At 48.1% G+C, this 23,052-nt stretch overlaps 1 protein-coding gene across 2 annotated transcripts in view; it reads right to left on the bottom strand.

Annotated features, from left to right (window-relative positions):
• Positions 1–23,052, bottom strand: part of NBEAL1 (neurobeachin like 1) — a 916,399-nt gene that overhangs the window by 446,571 nt on the left and 446,776 nt on the right. For both annotated transcript variants that reach the window (XM_086955272.1, XM_086955273.1), the window contains one exon: positions 20,426–20,528. In XM_086955272.1, coding sequence (XP_086811398.1) covers positions 20,426–20,528 — 103 coding nt within the window. The remainder of the gene's footprint in view (positions 1–20,425; positions 20,529–23,052) is intronic.

The raw sequence follows: 23,052 nt of genomic DNA, 5'->3' as shown, positions 1-23,052 counted from the left end.
GACGTTACATAAGGCAAATATCGGGGCAGTCTCATTAAAAACAAAAGTGAAAAAGGTTATGGGTTGTGAGGTTAGCATTTAAAAAGTACAGAAAGTAGGTGGTGAAGAGATCGGAGATGTATTCTCTAAAAACAAAAGACTGAGCTGAAAAAAAAAATAGGCAGAGGAAAAGGCAGTTTGCTGCACCATTGAGAAGGCCATAGAACCAATTCTGGATTTGTTTCTGGATCACTCACAAGTTCTTGATTGTGGTCCTACCTCCATTTCACCAGCCTGAGTTATGAGCTGCAAACAACAAAAGCAAAGGCAATCAGCTCCTAGGAGGCACCTTGGCATTATCAACTCAAGGAATGCCAAAACGGAACAGGTAGATAGAAAGAGACCTTATCAGCGAACAGAACAATACGGTTATTGCTCATCTAAGGTATGCGAGCTAGAGGCCACCTAAAGAAACCGAGACGGGCACTTTTGGTGCTGAACCAGCTTAGCTAGGGGATAAACCAGCAGTTAGAGGCCAACTAATATTCCAAGTCATGGGGAAAAAGAAAGAGAGAGGGAGGGAAAATTAACAGATCTAGAGACAGAAATCCTCACCTATGAATTACAGCATGCAGTAGAACCGGACATCATGATGGCCGCAAGACTAGAACAAGTCAAAAAGTAATAAAGGAGCTTGCAATATAACAAAGCCAGAACACTATACAGGGCAAATTAGAGTAGGATATATGACATGGGGAACAAGGATGGGAATATGCTAGCCTGGTCGGCCAAGAGAGATGATAACCAGTGGTGGGTACATGGGATAGATACGGACAACGGCACCGAAGGGGAGCCTACGTAGGGAATTGCCCGAGTCTTTGCACGGTACCTGCGGAACCTGTATGCAACCGGTACGGGAACTAGAGAGCAGAGAGACCTAGATACCTTCATAAACTATGTCCCAGTTACCTCACTAGGCAAGAGTACCAGAAAGAGGGAGCGATTGCAGAGGCCCTGACCCAGCTCAAGAGTGGACAATCTCCAGGCCACAATGGCCCACCGCTGGAGTTCTTTAAATGTATACTGACATGAGTTGTACAGCCAATCTAAGAAATGCTGTATGAATAGAGTACCAAGGAAACCCTTCCTAAGGCCTTTGACAAGCCCACATTGTCTGAATTTATGAAGCGGGTAAGCACCCCAGCCAAATGTGCGTCCTATCGGCCAATATCCCTCCTAAATATTGAAACCAAAATCCTGGACAAGGTTCCTGCAAACCGCATGATGCTGGTGATCGATGGCTTGATAGCCCTGCATCAATCAGGCTTCATGTCCTCTTAATCCACAAGACACAAACTCCACAACAGTTTGACTGCGTGACAAGAAGAGGAGGCATTGAACGCCGAAAAGGCGTTCGACTCCCTGGAGTGGCCATATTACTTCGGGCTACTCCAGTGGCTCGGATTTAGCCCATCATTCTTGTCCTAGAAATGGCTGCTGTACAGAGACCCGATTGCCGGGTTCTTTGCAGACATCTACATAAGCTGGCCAAAATCCATAGCATGCCCGCTCATAGACAGGTGGTGTGAGGAGGGCGGGACATGGCCCCTGACTTGGGATGAGAGGGGCTTTCAATATCTGGGGATCTATGCAACAGCAGATCTGCAATTGCTTCATGACCATAACCTGGAGCAAATGATTTCGTAATTTAAAAAGGATGTGGGGGGGCGTGGCCAAGATGGCGTAGTGAGCGGATGTGTTTTGTCGGCGCTCCGTCCTCGCCGCATCTACACCGTACTTCTTGCCCCATTTGACCCCCACCAGAGACCCTCCCCAGCTAGGGAACATCATCGTTGTTGCGGTGCCTCCCGACAAGGGACTAGCTACGCCACGGGACAAGTTACCACGGGCTCTGGCCTTCCTGGGCGGCCGCTCCTGGTCGTCGTTGGGCTCAGCTGGGCTTCGGTGTTGGTGTCCCTGCGCCTAGGGGTGCCCGTTGTCAGCTACAGACTGGGAGTGAGGAGCTGTGCGGCGCATTGGCCTGGCGGTCAAGGGGGAGCCGGGGCCTGCCTTGTCTATTCTGCGTCACTACGGTGTGAGCCCTCCTGTCCCTTGGGCTTCGGTAAGTGCCGAGAGCAGGAGCCTGATCTCTCCCCTCCCGAGAGGAACTTTGTGCACTGCCGGGCCCCCACCATTGATTGCAGGCCTGGGAGGTAGATGCGGTTTCCGACCCGGACCACCTACACGTTGCTGGGAGAGCGTGGCCCGTCTTACTGACTGCACTGAGAGGGCACCCCATATGACGGCATAGGTTGGGAGCGGTTGAGCCGGGACCAACGGGCTGCCTCACCCTGGAGTGGAAAATGGAGGTCTATATGACCATTGGGCGCCGATATTGGAGACAGTAGTGAGGTAGGAGGCTCATCCGGATCATAGCCTCACCGGGGAGGGAGCCCAACCATGAGCTATGGTGTGATCTCTCTCTGCATCTGAGGCCTTCCAGGGCCTTTGGCATCTACCTCGCTGAGCCCAGCCTCTGGAATAGGGGCATGGAGGAGCTCTGGTGCTGCAAGACCTCCTGCCTTCACGTGTAGCACCACTTCCTCCAGGACGGAAGGTGTTTTGTGACAGGGTGCGCGTCATGTGTAGCTTTTGGGCCAAGTGGTGTCTTCTGCGGCTGCGACAACCCCCCATTGGGGCCCTGATCAGGAGCACATTTTTAGATCTTAAGTGCAGTTGCGTTTACACATGCACTGTGCTCGTCTCCCCTCTCCAAGTACACTGATATAAGCGCCTCCACAGCTGTTCTATGCGAGGTCTCCTCGATGATGGCATAATTCTTTCTGGTTGGATCTCACCTACTGGCCCCCAGCTTGTGTCCAAGACAAGTAGGGAGAGTCTGGAGGATTGTGGGCTTAGGGAATGCTTGGAGAGCTTTACACCCTAATGATCGGGATTACACATTACTTTGCAGCTCACAAATCTTATGCTCATTTGGACCATTTTCTTGTCACCTCTCCGGTTTTAGATCGTATTCGAGCCTCTACTATTGAGGCGCGATAGCGCTCAGAACACACACACATCACATTAACCATACAAGTATCCTCCCCAGCCTCTTCCTTGCTTCAATGGCGTTTGAAAGATTCCCTATTGTAATCTCCCACAGTGATGGCTGTGATTCAAACCATACTGACGGACTATTTAGCACTGTCCCCAGTTTGGGAAGCGCTCAAACTGGTAGCCCATGGGGCTTTAATTGCTAAAGCGGCCTATGATAATAAAATCCAAAAAGAAAAAAAGGGAAGAGCTAGAATTGAAAGTGAGGGAACTAGAGGCAATTCACAAGCGCTCCAGAGCCCCCCGGATCTGATGGCGGCTTGAAACGAAGCGGTTACATCTCCAACGTTTAGATCTTGACAGGGCCGAACATGCAGTGTTGAGACTGAAACAGAAGTATTTTGTGGGGACGAATAGGATGGGTGTATGCTTGCGCATTGCTAATGTAGCGAACAGCATGCGCAGACAGTGAAAACGGTTCGCAATGCCCTAGGGAAGGAGGTCTCTGAGGACTTGGGTATTGCTGATGCCTTCTGGACGTATTATTCAGAACTATACTCAGCGGAAACCTTGCTTTCTTCATACCCACAGGCCTATGTGGAGGGGGCAACGGTACCCCACCACCGTCCACAGACGCTGAAAACCTAGACATCCTTATGCATACAGAGGAAGTGATAGCAGCCATTGCCAGCTTGAAGACCCTGTTTAGCGTGATTTTTTATGACTTTTGTAGCTCCTTCCGCCCAATCTCCCTATTAAATATTCATGCAAAGTTATTTTCTAGTATTCTTGCCCAGAGTTTGAATCTCCTGATCCCTGGCCAAGCGTCCTTTATCCCTGGTCGACAATGCGGGGACAACACAAAGCGGGTCTGCCATTTGATTGACAAGGTCTATTGGTCACGGGAAGAGGCTTTGCTATAGGCTGTCGATGTTGATGCCGAAAAGGCTTTCGACAGGGTGCATTGGCCATACCTGTTTGCTACTCTGGACCATTTTGGGATTGGCAACCGTTTCCGCAATTGGATTGCCACTTTTGATAGCTCCCAAGTGCTTTAGTTAAGGTGAACAGTGTTTGATCGGGTGGGTTTGCAATTGGGAGCGGCACAAGACAAGGCTGGCCACTCTCACCTCTACTTTTGCTCTTTCTATGGAGCCCTTTGCACAGAAGCTCTGGGAAAACCCCAACGCACAGGGTATTCAAATTGGTACTGATCGGCACTTGATTAGCCTTTACGCCGATGGTGTCCTTTTTTCAATAGCCCATCCCCTCACTTCCCTTCCAGCTATAGTCCCGGGCTTGCATGCCTTTGGCCATGCTTCTGGTTTTAAAATTAATCCGCAAAAGTCAAAAATGTTGAATGTAACCTCTACCGTGCTTACAGTTGATGCTCTTAGGGCCAGGTTTGATTTCGACTGTGTGTCGGAGGAAGTGACTTACCTGGGACTGGTCCTTAATATAAATTTGCAAAAACATCAGAGGTTAACTATTCTAATTTGCTTATGCGTATACGGAATGACTTGACAGAGGCGTAGGCTGCCGTTGTCGTGGATAGGCAGGCTTGCAGTGGTCAAAATGAATGTTCTGAGGAGGGCGCTGTAAGTATTTCAGACTCTCCCTCTTCTCCCGCCCTTGGGGTTGCTTCCTACCATTCAAAAAGAAATTGAACGCTTCATCTGGGGTTCGGTTTCCCCAAGGTTGCAGAAGACTTTGTTGCAGCACCCTAAAAAGGAAGGGGGCCTCACTCTGCTGAATTTTAACAGATATTTTTTGGCCTCTATTTTGCGATACCTGGTGGAATTGAACTGTCCGATGACGGAGAAACATTGGATTTTTATGGACAAGACGTTTGCAGGTTGGCATATTTGAAGGAGGGTATGGCTGCCCAGGGCCCCTCGTGCCTGGGAGCTGTACTCATCTCCTATCACGATGCCAACATTGCAGGCTTGGGATAAAGTATCCAGATCAGTGAACCTAAAAACATTTATGTTGCGTATAGCTCCAATATTCTACAACCCTGATTTCCCGCCTAGTATGGCCAAGGGGGTGGGTTCGAGCTGGGTGAAAGGGGGCTGTACGTGTTAGGCTGTCTTTCTGATCACAAGGGCCATATTTCCTTCGCGCAACTTGCAGAAGACTATGACCTTTCCCAGTCTGACCACTTTTTTCATATACAAATGATGCATTGGGTTCTGGATGTGTCCACCCGCCCACTGGTTGGCACACCAATGCTTCCGTTTGAAAAACGGTTATCTCTTAAAAATGTCAACCACAAACTTATAGCAAAAGTGTATTTGCTTCTCTCTCAGGGCCTGGGCAAGAGTAGATCCGCTGGTCAGAGGCGGTGGGAAGCGGAAATCGGGCGGTCACTTTCGGACAAAAACCGGAAGACATTATAGGGCTCACCACACCGCTCACTCTATGGGACATACTAAAACAGCATATAAGATTATTACCTAGTGGTACTACACCCCTTCTCAGAGGACGAAGTGGAATTCTGGTTGTGACGGTCTATGTTGGAAGGGTTGTGGGAGCCCAGGGACTCTTCTTCTCCTCCTGTGGAACTGGCTGAAGTTTTCTAGGTATTGGGAGAGAATCCTGGATGACGTAGACAGGGCTTTCGACACCGCTATCCCGAGGTTCCCTGACTATACAATATTAGGACTACCCAACGCACTGACCTTACCTTTGCGCTCCTTCAGATGTAGACAGATGGCCCTTGCACATAATGCTGTGTACCGAACACTCCTGATTTGCTGGAAGACTGATAGAATTCCAAAGCATACACAGTGGCTTCATCGATTGTGGTCTCTCCTGGAGATGGAAAGACTGTCCATGGCCACCCTTGGGAATAAATCTGAGTATGCGAAGATCTGGTCCCCCTTTATAACCATTCTCTCCTCAGAGTTTCGGGAACTAACTTGTCCTACTTATTTGCGTATTTTGAAATTAATACCGGACAAGCAAGAAGGGCAGGGAACCGGGGTTTCAGATTAAGCCATATGGAAGGAGGGTTACCTTACGGACCCCCGGCCGGGGGTTCTCTACGCTTTTTTTTCTGTTCCTGGGTTATCTGGAGAGGATAGTGGTGTCTATTGAGGACTCTTAAATGTTTCTTCAGATGCATTTTTGTTTGTAGTTTATGAAAACGCAGACTCTTTGATTCATCACCTGAGTCTATTGCTTTAGATCGCCTTAAGAGAGGCAGATTACAGTGATCAACGAAGGTACGCTTGAGTAATGAAGCCTACTTTGATTTGGTTTCCTCCTGTTTTATCTTTTTTGACGTGGCCGGCCCTGGATGGGTTGTAGGTGACTTGCTGTGTATTTAACCTACCACAGTGAAGCCTGATCCTTTACCTTATTGATTTTCATTTGCTTATCTTTAACGCTGCCGACCCATTGGGTTGTAGGCGAGGAAGCAGTGTATTGTTTTACTATATATTCTGCCAGTAAAAAATTGATGTAATCCTGAATAGGATGTAGGGCACTGGCGCAGGCTTCCTCTATCAATGATGGGAGGAGCGACACTATAAAATGATACATCTACCAAAAAGTTTCTATGAGGTGCAAAACTCACTTTTCAACATAACGGAAAACACATTTACTTTTTTAATCAAGTTTTTTGCATAAAAACACATAAGCATACATCAATTCACTTCTGCATTCCTTGGGCCGAGCACGCCCCAATGTTGTATAAATAACACAGCTTCAATGCCAACAACCCGGTTTGGGGCGGCAGCGTCATATGTCTGTTGCGTATCAAGTAATTCAAAGGAGCCGTGTCTTCTTGCCCCTGCCGACAGGCATCCCCATTGGAACTCATGCAAGCTATCACCAATAATCTTCTACCAACTCCTGCCCCTGCCAGGCTGGTAGCTGACCTTTATCCATTAGCCCTTTATCCCATCCGCCCCCTTGCTAGCCCCATCCGAGCCCATAACCCGTCTCGCTGCGCTCACTGCGTGAGGTATAGTCCCTACCAGGCAACCATGTGTACAGCCCACTGACCCATATTCTATCATTCACAAATTGGCTCGCTAGGCCGCATGCCCGCTTCCCGTTGGGTCGCCTCCTCCGCTGTCCCCGCCTCCTCGACACACTAAGCCTGTGAGTCATATATAGTCCCTAAAAATTCTTTGGTCGACTACTGGGGATGGAGGGGGGGAGCGATTCACTGTAATTTTCTGATTGCGTGCAGCAATACAGCATGTCATGAGACCATCGCTTAATTGTTGGCACTGTACCTCTCATCCAGCACAATGCTACCACCTGTTTAGCAATCAGCAGACCCATATTCACCAGCCTACGTATTGCCTTTGGTAGTTTTTGGGAGTATCCTAGGAGAGCCACCGCTGGGTCTGCCGTCAGCTCCACCTCCACTACTCTCCCCAGTTCCCTGAAGACGTCCTCCCAGTATGCATATATTCCCGGGCATTGCCATGCTAAATGTATGAAATCTGCTGTCGGGCATGACACCTCTCGCAGTTCGCCTCCTCACGAAGCCCGTACCTGCACAATCGCTCTGGTGTGTAGTAGGCTATGTTGATGTACTTAAAGTGTATGAGTCTGTGCTTACCATGCAGTGAGATACACCTAGTGTTCATATAGCAGTATTGCCACATTACATCATCTATTGTTATTTGTAGGTCTCTTTGCCATGACAACCTTGCTGCCATGTATCGATTCGCCCTGTGCGCCATTGCTATTTTATATAGGTTGGTACCCATCTTGCGAGGAGATTTAGTCTTGAGGACAAGGATAATTCTGGCACGTCTGGTGGTTCGGATAAATCCTCCCCCAACTGTTCAAGCATAGCTCTGCGCACTCTGTAGTACTGAAAACTCTGTAACAATGTGCCTGCGTCGGTCGATCCTACTGTTTGGTCCCACGTTTTCGCTACCCCGTCCTGAAATAGGTCCCCGGCTACTTTAATGTTTAATTTGCGTAATGCACGTGTTACTCCTTTGTCTCTGTAAGGAGTTAACCAGAGGGTCCATTCCACCGGCATATCTGGAGAGTATAGCAAAGCCTCGCCCCGTTGGTGCAATATGCAGTGCCATGCGTGGTGAGTTGCATTTATAGAGTCTAATATTCCGGTTCTACGGTCCACGGATTCAAATATCGTAGCCGGTAAAGGGAGAGGTTCGGTAAATGAGTTTTCCATACAAAGGAATGAGATGTCCGACTCTCCGTGAATCCATGTATGCATGTGGGCGCCCTGCGCCACACAGTAATTTAACTCTAAGTCTGGGGCACCCAGACCTCCCATACTATATAGAAGCGTGAGGACTTGCCATTGTTCTCTCGCCTGTTTGCCCGCCCATGCCAGTTTTATCATAGTTTGTTTGATTAGTTGAAAAAAGCTGCGATGCAATACTATTGGGATGTTCATGAACAGGAACAATAGTCTGGGTAAGACCACCTCTTCTTCATGGAGACACGTCCCATTAGCAAGAGCAGAAGGCGGCACCAAGACTCCACGTTGTTTTCTAATTTGCTGATTGCAGTGCCTTAGTTCTCCCTAAACACAATCTCCGAGTCCGTGTGCAATCGGATACCTAGATACCTAACTGAGTCTACAGACCACTGCAACGGGAACTCCATCTCAAATTCTGCCGTGACCGGGGTAAGTGGAAATGTATGGACTTCGCCCAGTTCACTCTCAATCTGGATAATGCTCCAAAGTGTACAACTTCTCTGAGAACAGCGGATAGTTACTCTCGGGTTCCCGTACATACAGCAGAGTATTATCTGCGTAAGTTGACACCACTATCCTATACGCTGGGAACCCAACGCCCTCATGTCTGTGATACTTCCTGAGGGCACATGCCAGCGGTTCCGCAACCAGGGCGTACAACAATGCAGACAGTGGACAGCCCTGCCTGGTCCCTCTTGTGATGGCAAATGAATCTGTAACCAAATTCCCCAGGAGAATCCTCGCCGTGGGTCTGTTATACAAGGTACCAATCAGCTGTAAAAATACCGACCCCAGTCCCATTCTTGTCAACACTTGTCTCATGGAAGCCCACTCAACTGAGTCAAAGGCTTCTCCATGTCTAGGAAAACCTCTACTGCCACAGTGTCTTGCCTTACATGCTGTATGGTTCCGAAAACTGTGCAAATGTTATATGTGAGATTTCGACTGTGAATGAATCCGGCTTGTTCCTGGGCCACCAGAAGTGAAGACAGGGGGGCCAGGCGATTAGCTAATATTTTCGCGAATATCTTGGTGTCCACATTTAACAAGGAAAGGGGCGGTAACTGCTGCACTCCTCCGGTGGTTTCCCCGGTCTGGGGATAGCTGCTATTGCTTCTCTCACTGACTGTGGCATAGTTCTTATAATACACATTTCATCACATAGCGCTGCAAGATGGGGGAGCAACAAGTCAATAAAGGCTTTATAGAAGTTAACCCTGACGCCATCTGCGCCCGGAGCGCTCTTAGACTTCATGCCTGCCAGAGCCTCCAAGATTTCGTCATTTTCGATGGGAAGCATTAGGAATTCTCTATGCGTATTCGTGAGGAATGGCACCTTAATATGCTCGAAATAATCTAATATTTCCTCATCCATGTCATCTGACCTTGAGGTATACAAGTCCGAGTAAAATTGTCTGAACCGCTGCGCTATTTCTGTGTCCTCAGTTAAGATGTCACCTTCCGCCGACCTCACCTCCGTGATTAGTGTTTTGCCACACTTTGCCTTCAGGATCTATGCTAGCACCGAGCCTGGCCTATCTCCTCCTCCATATGTGCGTGCCGTGGCGTATTTGCCCATGTGTTTCACTTCACTATCTGCCACTTCATGGTATTCTCTTAGCAGTAATTTTATCTCTTCCTCTAGCTCCCTGCCCCCTTCTGTCACCTGCCTCGATTCCAATTGTCTCAATTTCTGTTCCAGATCCGCCAGACTCTGTCTGACAGCTTTAAGGACCCCTGAATGTTTAGACATTGCCATGCCTCGTGTATATGTATGTAAATGCCTCCTGCACTGTCTGGAAGCTGCCCACCGAACCTATGTTTGCTTCGAAGTACGTTTCTATTGCCTCTGCAAGTTACCCGTTGAAAAGGGGGTCCAGCAGTGAATAAGGGGGACAGCGCCACGTAAACGGTGGAATCGATTTTCTGGGGGTGGCCAGTGTCAACAGTAGTGGTGAGTGATCCGAGAGCGTGCATGTTAATACCACACAATTACGGACCTGATCCATCAATGACATAGAGGCTAGCCAATAATCTATGCGGGTATGTAAATTGTGGTATGCCGAATAGTGTGTGTAACCTCCCCTATCTTGATTGCTCACTCTCCACACATCATTAAGGCTCATACAGGTCATGACACTGTCTAACCTTCTAGCCGCCGCTGCAGGCCTCCGTACTGGGCCTGCCGATCTATCCAGGTCTGGATCCCTAACCAAATTAAAATCGCCACCCCATAAAAACTGTGCTGCGTGGTATTTTTTGGTTGCATTCGCCAGCGGCATAAAAAACTTGGGGCATAATTAGGTCCATACACATTCACCGTTATTAAGTCGACCCCCCTACTCTGACATCTTGATATTACATTGCGTCCTTCGGTGTCTGCTACCAGCGGCTCTACCACAAAAGCAGACTTAAGATTTACCCAGGTAAGTACCCCTCTGACATGTGTCGTGAATCCTGCTGAATTAATATTACCTATCAAGCCCTTACTTCGCAGCATCGCACTAGACTGTGGAAGATGCGTCTCTTTTAGCAAGGCCACATCTATTTTGCCTGTTCAAATACCTCAGCACTTTGCGCAGATTACGGTAGTCATTGAGCCCTCTGACATTCCAATTCAACGCTCGCAGGGAGTCAGCCAGATTCGGCATATTCGTCTCAGCCGATCCAGTCATCCCTGTTGTCTATGCCCTTAGCAGTTGCCAGCATGTTACGTTCGCTTACATTGTGTACTATATGCAAAAACCAAAACAATCCCCCCAAACAACTCGCATTCAACAATCGCCCCCCCCCCCCCCAACTAGATCTCGCAGTACCCCTGGACCCTCCCTCCCATCCCCTCATTACCACACACAGAATCACCCCCTCTGTTTACTTCTAGGTGCTTAGCACTCGTGGGCAGAGGTCGCTCATTGTACGGTCCTACTTGAATAGTTGCTCTTTCTCTAATGCCCTGCCTCACCTTTGTCGTTCTGAACAATTTACAGCATTCTACTCAGAACTGCTCTGTCTTACTGTACTTATGCCATTGTACCAACATCTTGAATGCCCTCCGGCCCCACTCTGGGCTCAGGGTTCCACCTTCTACTATTTATGGCTGTACTGCACAGTAAGTCTTAAATGTCTCATAACCGACTCCATGTAGTTCCACCAAATGTCAGTAGCTTTCCTGCAGCCTCCTCTGCGGTGAACCCATTCCCCCAGTCTTTCAACGTACAGTTATGCAGTCAGATGTTCGCGTTCAGTTGTCCCTCAAACCTCCGTCCCGCCCATCACTCCCCCCCCTGACGTACTCATCCTGCGTCTAATGTCCTGCTACATCAGTCTAGTTCCTCCAATGAACCTCCAGCCACTTCATCCAGCAGTTGCCTTTCCGGGCTCTTGCGCTGTTCCTTAGACCATCCCTTTAGCGCCTGCTGTAAGGCCTTCGGGTCGGTGAATATGTGTGACCGACCTAGCCGGTTTACATGCAGTTTTGCAGGATGGCGTAGTCGATGCCCAGATCTCGAAGTTGTTTCTTCAAAGGAACAAAGTGTCTGCGAGCTTCCTGCATCCGTATTGTGAAATCTGGGTATAACGAAATATCCGAGCCTTCATACCGTAGTATTTTCCTCTCACGGGCAATTCGAAGCGCCGCGTCCCTGTTGCGGTAGTTGAGTAATTTTGCAATTATTGGACGCGGTGGGGCTCCTGGGACCGGCCGGGGGCCCAAAGAGCATTGTGCCCTCTCCACCACAACCATTGTAGAGAAGACTCCTTCTCCCAGGAGGGTAGTCAGCAGCTTCTCGTTAAACTGTTCCATGTGCCCGGTGGGGGTCGTCTCTGGCAGGTCGGTGATTCTGAGATTACAGCATCGCGAACGGGCCTCTAGGTCTTCTGACTTGTCCTGCAAGACTTGCAAGACTTTTCCTCGTTTTTTATGGTCCGTATCTAGTGTGGAATGAGCCTCTTCCACTTCTGTGAGTCTCCTTTCTGACATGTCTAACCTCTCAGGATGTTTGCCCATTCTTTCCGCCATTCTATCAATTCTGTAGGACAGCGCATACATTTTCGTGCCCAGCGTTGCAATTCCGCTCTGCAGACCTTTTTCCATATAGAGAAGCATGCTGCGTATATCCGTGCCAGAGTCCTCGCTCTCTGTTGTTTGCATCCTCGTAGTTTCGGTATTGGCTGCTTCATGGGACTTGGAGCGCTTCTGCTCGAATGACAGTTTGGCTTGCGTCCTGTCTCCTCTTCCCATTATGGTAAGGGACCTGTTCTGCCTGTAAGTGGGTCCTGGCCGCAGCGATCCCGCTTAATCGGCTACTCTGGGCCTGGGGGCAACAACGCAACAGCGACCACTGTCGGGTTCTCTCCTTCTCTGAGTATATGTTCGGTACGTCGTGGGTCAGGCGTGACCAATGCGGATCCACACCTGTTTATAGCCTCAGCCACCCCAGGGCCCAGCCTCGTGATCTAGGGAGCAGTCCCAGCCTCTTGTTTGCTCCAGACCGTGGGTGCCGCCTAAGCTGTGTGGCTTCTCACCCAGTAGTTTTTCCTGTCCTCTGGGCGCTTCAGCTTGTGCCACCACAGTCGGGCCTCTCGGCTTCTCCTGTCTTCAACTGGTAGTAGCCGCTCTTTCCTCCCGCCGCTGTGCCGGATTTGCTCAAGGCGGGTTCAATTTAGCACAGACACCCCCGCTCCACCTGGTTTCCTGAGTCACTCCTGTACTATTTCACCCCCGCGTGGCTAGCTGCATTCACCTCGCTGCAATGAGTTTCACTCCATTTAGGGGGCCTGGATTGCTGCAAGAGCCTATGTCTCCTTCTGTGGTGAACAACTAGGAGGCCTCTCTTGGCAGGCAGCACTGTGTCAGTCAACTTGCTTCTGGTCCTTTCGTGTCCCCCACTCAGTCTGTGGGCCATCACCTACTGTACCTCACAGCAGAGTTCTTGTCTCTGTCCCGGCCCGGGTCTCGCACCAGTTCCACACGTATGGCCCCAGTTGCTCTCCCCCACGCTCTCCCGCGTGCCGCTCTTATTGCCTATGGGCGCTGTGCCTCAGTTCTCTCCTCCTCTGGGCACCCTCCGGTCACCGTCGTCTCTTCCCACTGCTTTGAGAGCTCCAGCTGATTGCCCCTGGGGGTCGTGCCTCTCACTTCGTCCCTGCTGGTGCCACCACGCCCTCTGCCTCCTTACCGCTCTATACTGGGCGCTGAGCGGTCCAAAATGGATGCCTGAGGCATCCTCTCCTGCAGCTACTCTGCTCCAGTCTCAGCGCTGCCTCCATGCCACTATAGGGCTTCCTCTTCCACTCTCCGCTATGCCCGAGTCTTCCGCCGAGTGCGGCTCCTTCAATATTTCGCAGTTTCCCAATGATGCCGTCCGCCCTCCGACACTCGAGCCACAGCTCTGCCCTTCACGCCCTTTACCACACTCCAGTTAGGAGATTGTCAGCCGAGAAGCAGCGTTGGTGTCTCCCAGCGATTCCTCCGGATTCACACGTCCAAATGAGACCACTGTTCGATCCGCTGACAGCACTCTCTCTCCGGCAGCTAAATCTTCGGAGTGTGGGTTTAAATCAATTGAATGCTGTAGGATGATTTTAGGGATAGTGCAACGACAATGCAGAGCTCAGGGCTCAAGCGGCCATCTCGGTCGCGAGCAAGTTCTGCTCCCCACACATCTACACAGATTGAGGCAGAGGCATAACTGCTGCTCTGGAATGGAGGGACGACGACAACAGCCCTCTACACCCTAAATACAAGACCGCTGGAGGGGGGAAATCGCCCTCCCAGGTTAGAGACTTTACTAATGGGTATTCAAATGACTGAAAATTAATGGAGAGTCATTGCAGGCCAAAGAGAGCTTTCCTTGATGGTGGACTGACGAGCTATGGCTATGACAATTATACGGTAGAGGGGGCCCTCAGACCTCCCACAACCAACGGTAAAGATCATTAAGACATGGATGAAGGCAATCCATGAAGTGGGCTGTGAAGGTAAGCTAACTCTAGAAACACCACTTTGAGGCAAGGCAGCCCTGGTGGGTCTGCCAGAGATAGACAGCTACAGGCTATGGGATCTATTGAATATCTCCAAACTGGGAGACATATGGGCCACAGGGGGAATTATGCCCTTTAGGTATCAATGTGTTGAGTGAGAAGGTCCAGCCTGTTGGGGAGCTTCTCGTGAGAGACTACTGACAACTTAAGGAAGGTTGTGAGCCATGGCTGTCTGGTCCACATGGGAACCGCACAGGAGGAATGCAAAAGCTTCCGAACCACGCATGGAAAGAGCAGGAGAGGTAAGAAAGTGTGTGGTAAATATCCCTGACCAGTTCACCCATAGTGCAGTGACAGTGGGTGTGGAACCCTGGAGTCAAAGTTTGGGCAGTTGGCATTTTTGGTGGTTACGAACAGATCTATATTGGGAAACTCCCAACATTGGAAGTACGGGAGCAGGACGTGGAGTTCAACGCTTGTTGCCGCATCTTGCTAAGCAGGTCTATGAAATTGTTGCTCACTCTTGCAAGGCACTCCGCTAGCAGATGTACTCGGTGGTGGATCGCCCATTGCCAAATGATTTGTGCTAACGCTGAAAGCTGAGGAAAGTGTGTGCCCCTTGTTTTTGCATTTAATACATGGCAGTCATGTTGGTTTAGACCAGGACTGTTTTGTGATGCACATGGCAAAAGAAACCCTTCAGAGCCAATTTGACCGCCAATAACTCTAAACAGTTGATGTGAAAGGTCTTTTGAAGCGGTGTCCACAGACCTAGAACAGTCATCTCCTGCTGAATCGCCCGCAGCCCATAAAAGAGGTGTCCATGATGATGGTCAACTGGGGAACTGAGTCTAGAAAAGGACAGCCTTGCAACAGATTGTTGCTGTTTCACCACTGCACAGTGATGAGTGCAGGCCCAAATCAACACTAGATTCTCCCAAGAACCTCCGCTTGTGACCATTGTGCCCACGGGCACCCTTGCAGTGGACCCATGAATAATCAGGCATGGGGAATGGCTACAATGCAGAAGGCCATCCTGCCGTGGAGGCGCATTACTGTCCTGACTATTAGCTGACGAACTGGCTGGAAAAGAGGCAGTAGAAGCTGGAAAGCTTGAGCACATGCAGCGACTGGGATAAGCATTTCCAGCTACTGAATTTAGACTTGCCCCAAGGAATGGCTGTATCTGTAGGGGTTTGATGAGGGTACTGCCCATGCTGATGGTGAACCGGAGATTATCCAGAAGATCTAGGATGATCTGGGTGCAGGTCAAGCACTGCTGTCTGTATCTGTTTGCACTCTTGATCAGCCAGTCGTCAAGGTAGGGGACTACATGGACACTGCTGCTGTAAGTAACCCAAAGGGTAGAACCTTGAACTGAAAGGGCTGTTCACTTACCACAAACCTGAGGTATCAACAAGCGCAGGTAAATCAGAATTTGGAAATGGGCAGTAAGGAGGAGCTGAATCAGGCCTCCCATCTCGTCTCACTGGGCTCGGTCGTACCTGGATAATAGTCCCACAGAGTTGGCGATCCGCCAACTAGTGGCGGTTTGTAGGGCAACTATCTTCCCCACCACAACTATTTTCTTGCTTACTTTGTCTGGCAGGGCATCCCCAGTGCCCTGTGCAGTTCCAGTTTATGGTAGGAGTGCACAACAATGATTCTGGTGAGGGAGTTGAACACTGGTGTAAGGCAGGTCTGAGGGGATGGGGGGGCTTGTATTTTTTTATTAACCCTTGGGGTGACTATACTAGCCTTGACTGAGTCTTAGCATACATCCTGCGTAGGCTTAAGCATGGGCATAAACTGTCTAGAAGTGGGAGAGAATGTTTCTACCAGGAAGTCACCCTCCTCTGCAATGGTGTGCAGGTCTACATTGTGGGAGGTGGCCACCCTGTGAATTACCTCATCAGAAGAGGTGGTCTCTTCTGGAGGGGAAAGCTTGGCAGGGTAGATGTGAGGGTTGTTATCGCCTGGGGGAAACGACCCCGGAATCATCACAAGAATCATCCCTGGGCTCTTGGTCATATGGGGCATCCTAGGGGTCTATGTGCTTAGGACCACCCTTCCGAGAGGATGAATGTGTCGAGGCCTCCAAGGAAGGAGGAGGAGAGGCATGTAGTGGTGGAAGAAGGGGAGGAGGGAGAGTTGGTAGAGGTGTAGGAGGAGAAGAAAGAGGAGGGTAAGGTCGATCTAGGTCTTGTCTGCGATGTAGGAGATGGAGCGACCACCACTGAGGCTGCAACGGATGCAGGGTGTGTGCGCGAGGGCAAATGAAGAGGAGCACAGGTGTCAAGAGGGATGGTGGAAGTTCAATCGATGTAGGCAGGTCCTAGGTTGTGAAGGGCTTTATAGGCGTGCATGAGGATCTTGAGCTGGCATCACTTCAGGATGGGGAGCCAGTGGAGAGCTCTCAAGTGGAGGGGGGCAATTTGGGTTCGTTCAGGGAGGTCCAGGATGAGTCTGGTTGCAGCATTCTGTATGGTCTGGAGCCTTCTGAAGAGCTGGGTGGAGACGCAGGTGTAGAGGACGTTGCCATAGTCGAGGCGGACAGTGACGAGGGCCTGAGTGACGGTCTTTCTGGTATTGGTTGGGATCCATCTAAAGATTCTGCAGAGCATGCTAAGTGTGCGGAACCAGGAGGAGCAGACTGCATTGACTTGGTGTTTCATGGCCAGTTGATTGTCGAGGATAATGCAGAGGTTACTGAGTGGTCAGTTGGTGTGGGAGTAGGTCCAAGTTCTGTAGGCCACCAGCTGTGGTCCCAGGCGGAGGTTGTCTTGCCAAGATCAGAACTTCAGTTTTATCAGAGTTGAGTTAGATGCAGTTGTCTCTCATCCATTTGGCTACGTTGGTCATGGCGTTGCAGAAGTTGGGTTTGGCATTCAAGGGGTCCTAAGTGAGCGAGAGGATCAGTTGAGTGTTGTCTGCGTAGAAGATTTTGTTGTGTCCAGGCGATCCAACATCTGCGAGAGAGGTCATGTAGATGTTTAACAGGGTGGACTGAGTGATGGCTCTTGTGGTATGGCACATTTGTTGTCTTTGGGTGCAGAGGTGAAGGGAGGCAGTCGGATTCTCTGCATGCGTCCTGTAAGTAAGGAGGCGATTCACTTGAGGGTATCTTGCAGTATGCCTATGTTGTGGAGTCTGTTGATGAGGGTGTTGTGGGAGACAGTGCCGAACGTCATGGAGAGATCGAGGAAAATAAGGGCCACCGTTTCCCCATGGTCAAGGAGTGTTCTGATGTCATCTGTGGTGGCAATCAGCGTGGTTTATCCAGATGCTTCTTCAGCTTGGGTGGTGGAGGAGCCTCCAATACCCAGCTGTGCCTCAAAGATAAGCTTCCTTGTGCGAGAAAGTGTCTTCTGTACCTTTAGGGATGGTTTTTCTGTTATTTTCCCCATGTGAGGGTGAAACAGCCTCGTATGCTGTTTGTCCAACTCCTCTTGAAGACGTTGTAGAGTCTGCCATAGATGATCTACTGGGTGCCAAAGGTAGCTCGTCTACGAAGCTGGTTTCGACATTGACCGTATTTTCAGCTCCAAAGAGCCCATCAGTATTGACGCCAATACCTCAGAGGTTGTCGAGAGAGCTGACAGCGCTGAGGTGAGCTGGGCTTTGATCGCCTGGCTCGGCATCCGGGATGGAGTAGGAGTCGGCTACGAGGCCTATGGCAGTGCCAGGCATGGCCTGGGGGGCAGTGGTGGACTGTAAGGCTATATCCTCAATTGCAGGCTTGTTGACCGACCCCCGCAGGGGCAGTAGCTGACCTGATTGGGGGGGGGGGGGGACTGGCACTTACAGTTGTTGTCTTCTGAAGTTGGCGTAGAGCAGCCTGCGTCTGAGGGCAAATTGGCTTCCGGCTGAAAGCTGTGGCCTTTTCATCATCCACCTCCACATCCAGCTCTTCTTCGCGTCTTCCCTTAAAATGCCGGGTGTATCCTCATCTCTCTGTTATTCCATGGCATGTTGAGCAAGCCAAAGATCAGCAGTTCCGGATGGCCTGTTTGGACTGAAAGGGAAGGCAGGCGGAGCAAGAAGTCTTGTTGTGCTCAGGCGATAAGCAGAGTTTGCAAACTGCATGTTGCTCCGATCACTGTGGACAGTAACAAAAGGCTCACATCACAATGCTAATATTATCGCGTGTGAAGCCCAAATCAACAGGCCTGAGAGAGGCATGGACCTGAGTGGGCTGTCGGCGAAGCCCAAGACGCTGATCTGATGAATGGACCGACAGAGTTGAAAGAAAATCAATGCAAAAACGATTGTCTGAAGCTATCAGGAGTGGAAGAATCGAGAGGCCCCGACGAAGAGCACCACATGGCTGACTCAAAGCCTCGGCGATGCACGTCCAACTTCAACAGCGGAAGAAAACAATCTAACAATGGAGCTGGCGCTCCTGTTCCATGGTGCTTTGAGCAAGCCAACAATCCTGATGGTTTTGGATGATCTTTTTGGACCGGCTTCAGAGACAGGCAGAACAAGAGGTCTTATCTTTGTCCAGCGACAGGCAAAGGTTGCAGACCGAGGGTTTATCTTTTCATGAGTACTTGGAGTGGCAATATGGGCACTAATGAAAGGGCGTTTTTAACCAAAGCCTGATTGGACTCAGGACCCTCTTGGGCTTGTCCAAACAGGGCGTCAATGAAGACCAAGATGGAAGCACCATGACAGAACGATACAGAACACAAAGAAAAACGATTGTTGGTATCTAACAGGAGATGAAGACTCAGGAGGCCCTGACGACCAATGCCACGCCCAGTGCTGTCTCAGAGCCCCAGCAATGCACGTCCAACCCCGATGGCAGAAGAAAAACTCTAACAACGGAGCCAATGCCCAAGCACATTACCAGTCATACGAGGAATCACTATACCTCGTGACTCTAAAGACTTCTTTGAACAAAAACAGGTTGTACAAGTCTGAGCCCAACACAAGATGGCAGGAGTATGTATTGCATGTGTATCTAAAGCTACACATGCCACAAACATGTAGCTTATAAAATATATATATATTTTTTAAAACAATGCACAATCTTGAAGTACAACTACAGAAGGTATTACTGTTCTAAGAAAGAGGCATATAACTGCATGTGTGAAAAGGAAAGGTAATTGTGACATGCTAATTTGAAAAGTGAAGGAAAGTTGGAGAAATGTGAATTTCACAGTGGTGTTCTGAGGTGCAAGAGGTGCAATGCAATCCAAATTCCTGAAATAAGGGGAAAAGCAAGCCGATTTTCATGTCACGAATACTCACATTACAACTGAAAGGCTACCTTTTCTACAATTTGCAAGGAAAAGTTAATATGAACTGTGCACAGCTGTTGGTAGTTTAAGTCAAACACAGTGACCCTAGGATAAGAGAACAATAATAAATAATAATTTATTATTGTACTGTGTGCCTCCAGATTATGCCATTTAGTAGCACAGTACAGAGGTCTTATTACCAGTCCAGGAATACTCCATTTATTAACCTTGAAATCTATAAAACTAAAATTATCGAATTAAAGTTCTAACACAGATCTCAAGAGTAAGTGCTTAACTCAATGAGCAAACTTACTTGCAGAAAGAAATGTGAAGGGTTTCAGGTTTTCCAACTAAACACCAATCCTCTATCCATATGTAAACCTGGTTCTGGTGTATTATTTGCAATCGTCGTTTTAAATCTACAGGTTCTTAAGCCCGCTTCAGTTTTGAAACTTCTATTCAGTATTTTCACCTTTATGCATTCTATGCTGTCATGAAACAAAATATCATCATCAATTCATCCACTGGTGCCTGTGCTACTGTTTTTTTGAATGCTGCACCAATGCATATTCATGTTGGTTCTGAAAAATACTTGTGGTTTGTGAAGTTTGAATCTGATTTTATTTGCAAACCACAAAAAGAATACTATGTCAACAGCAAAGGAACACTCATATTACCTCAATGTGTAGACCACTGACCTTTCTTTGCAGATATTTGCTGTTAATCATATAGGTATGATAACTATCCTGAGAAGAGACATGTAGTACTGAAGGCTATCAATAAAAATAATCTAATAATACTTTCCCCCTTGCAGGACCACTTTGTTTGATGTGTGGGTCTTTACTAAAGAAAGAGTAGTGTCTTTTTTAAAGTATAAAGTGAAATGCAACAACAGTCATAGCAATTACTGTAAAAGCATCATATTAATCAAAACACTAACAATGCTGTTAAAAGGTCATACCCATAATAAATTCTAATTGTATCTAGCAGAAACTGGACTCCATACTTCTTCCTGAACAGCTTCCTGCTGTCCTTGATGATGGTTGAAAGGTACTGTATGTGCCCTGAAATACAACGATATTACAGTGAGTAACAGGTCTGGTGGTCACCAATGCAATCAGGTAAAGGTAATGTCACTTATAATATAATTTGAAGAACATAAAAGTGTTTATAGTTTGCTCCTGCCTTTTAAGGAAACTGAAATTGTTTCACGTTTTCATTCCTTCCCATCTCTGAAAAGATCTCTAGTAATACCTACCTCTATAGTACACACAAAGGGAGATTGAGAGACTGTCTGTTGCAAATGTCGCTTGGTTAGCAACATAGTTCGATGCGAGAGCCTGCAAATACAAATTATTTAAGAATACCAGATGTGCCCTACATTCGTGTGTGAGATGTAGTTCACAGGGGGCCAGCGGGTTAGCAGGGACTACAGAGTCTCAACCGTGGAAGCTTAGGTTGTTTGCCTCTTATGTCCTGGGGTCCACTCCTTGACAGCTCTGCAAAGAGGGCGGAGTTCAACCCCTTCAGCACTTGACTCCCTGCGGTAGCAATGAAGAGCAGTCGCAGGATTCTCAGGGAGCAAGTATGAGGATGCTTAAGCTTAGCACTAAAGAGACACACATTAGTATAATAAATGGCTGTCAAACCCAGTGCTTGACTTTCAAAAAGAAAACTACTTTAATGCAAACAATAACTAAATACTATATATGAAAATGTAAAGATGCAATTTAGTGTCTTGGAACTGGAGTATGTTTGCGCCTCTTCTCACTATGGTCCCATTCCCGGTCTTTGGTACAGACGGTTCCCCCTCTGATTCAATATCTAGTGTGATTAGGCACAGTTGCAGGTTACCCCCATCCCAGTACTTGTTATTGAGAGCCATAGTATTTATTTTGGTTCACGGTTTCTCACCTAACAAAGTCTCTCAGTCCGTGATTGGTTGGGGCTCTCAGGCAGCTTCTGCTCCTTTGCTCTACTTCTCCTGGATTGTGTTAAGCAGGGCCAATGCTGATTTGCATATAGCTTGGACCAAACTGAGGTGGCATAGAGGGCAAAAAAGTGATGGATTGGAACGCGGCCCGAGAGACTGCCAGCGGCTGAGATTAATTTAAGCATTCCATCCGTCACCTTGTTGTTTTTGCCACCCTAAGAGCGTCAAGTATGCACAGTTTGCACCTTGTCAAAATAGCACAGCATTGCTGATCAAATGCCAACGGAGACTCTAGTGGATTTCCCCTCCTCCTTACTGTCAACACTGGATACCAGTGCTTAAGCTCAAATTACCAACAACACCATCAAGAATAGCTAACAAACTAATGATATGTTTTTAGATATACATTTTCTGTCCATGGGAATTCACATAATAGACTTCTTACAGTCACCCTCCCCTTCTTCAAAAACAGAGACACCCCCGCCGCCCTCCAGCACACAGGTGCTTCTAAATCTCTCAATAATTTTACATTATATTTGGGCCATGCAGATTCTGAGAATATCCTCACAAAGTTCTACTGTTGAATGCGGAATCAATCAATCAAGATATATGAAGGAAAATGGGCAACACTCCTTCAAAAGCATTTTAGTTCACCTCAGAGCCACAAGGTCTCATGACAGAGGTCTCACTCAGAGCAATGTTCCACATGGTGTAACAAAAATAAAGGGAAACTTTTAAAAGAAAGGATGCAATCATAATCATGTTTTTGATCATATCAGATTATGGCCAATCATTGAAACCTCAACTGAAGACAACAAGCATTTGCAATGCAACGGTCTCGCATTTGTGAGAGTTAGAGCTATTGGCCTTGTAAATGACAATGTCTTTTAGCCATATGTTTTTGTTTGGAGTGGATGAATCCATGTGGTGTGAAGAGGAATTAAGTGGGTTGAATTGGTATTGTTAGTTGTGGAATTGTGTGGTGTGGAGTGGATTTGTGTAGTGGAATTCAGTGGCATAGTGTGCAGTGGGATTGTGTGGATATTAATTATGTGTTATTGAGCATACTGGAATTATATGGAATGGGATTGTGAGTTATGAAGTTTTATTATGTGTAATGGTATTTTGTGTTGTGGTGTGGTATGTCGTGGAGTTTAATTATTTGGTGTGTTGTATTTTGTGGCATGATGTGGAATTTTGTGCTATGGATTGGATATATGTGGTGTGTTGTGTAATTGTGTTGTTGAGTTGAATGATGTGGTTTGTTGTCCAATTATGTGGTGTGAAATGGAAAAGTGTGGAGTTGAATTGTGTGGGGTGAAACTGTAGCGTTGAGTAGAATTATGCTGATTGGAATTGTGTGGCATAGTCTGTAGTATCTATGTGGATTGTTGCTATGTGACAGTGGTTTATGTGGGCTGTATTTATGTGGTATTGTGTAGAGTATAATTATGTGCAGTTGAATGATGTTGCATGTAGTGGTATGATGCTGTGTTATTTATTTCATGCTAAAACCTCACTTTAGGTTAGGTGATGTCACACTATGTTATTGAAGTCACCCTGTCATATATTACTACCTGGTCACAGTCTCTATGTTAAGGACACAGCGGGAATGAACACCTGGGAACAAAACACTGGCAGCTCTGCAGATTAAT

This window comes from Lissotriton vulgaris, chromosome 2_1, assembly GCF_964263255.1.
Source record: "Lissotriton vulgaris chromosome 2_1, aLisVul1.2, whole genome shotgun sequence".
Lineage (NCBI taxonomy): Eukaryota > Metazoa > Chordata > Amphibia > Caudata > Salamandridae > Lissotriton > Lissotriton vulgaris.
The sequence above is the reverse complement of the archived record's forward strand: the minus strand, read 5'-3'. Positions and strand labels throughout refer to the sequence as shown.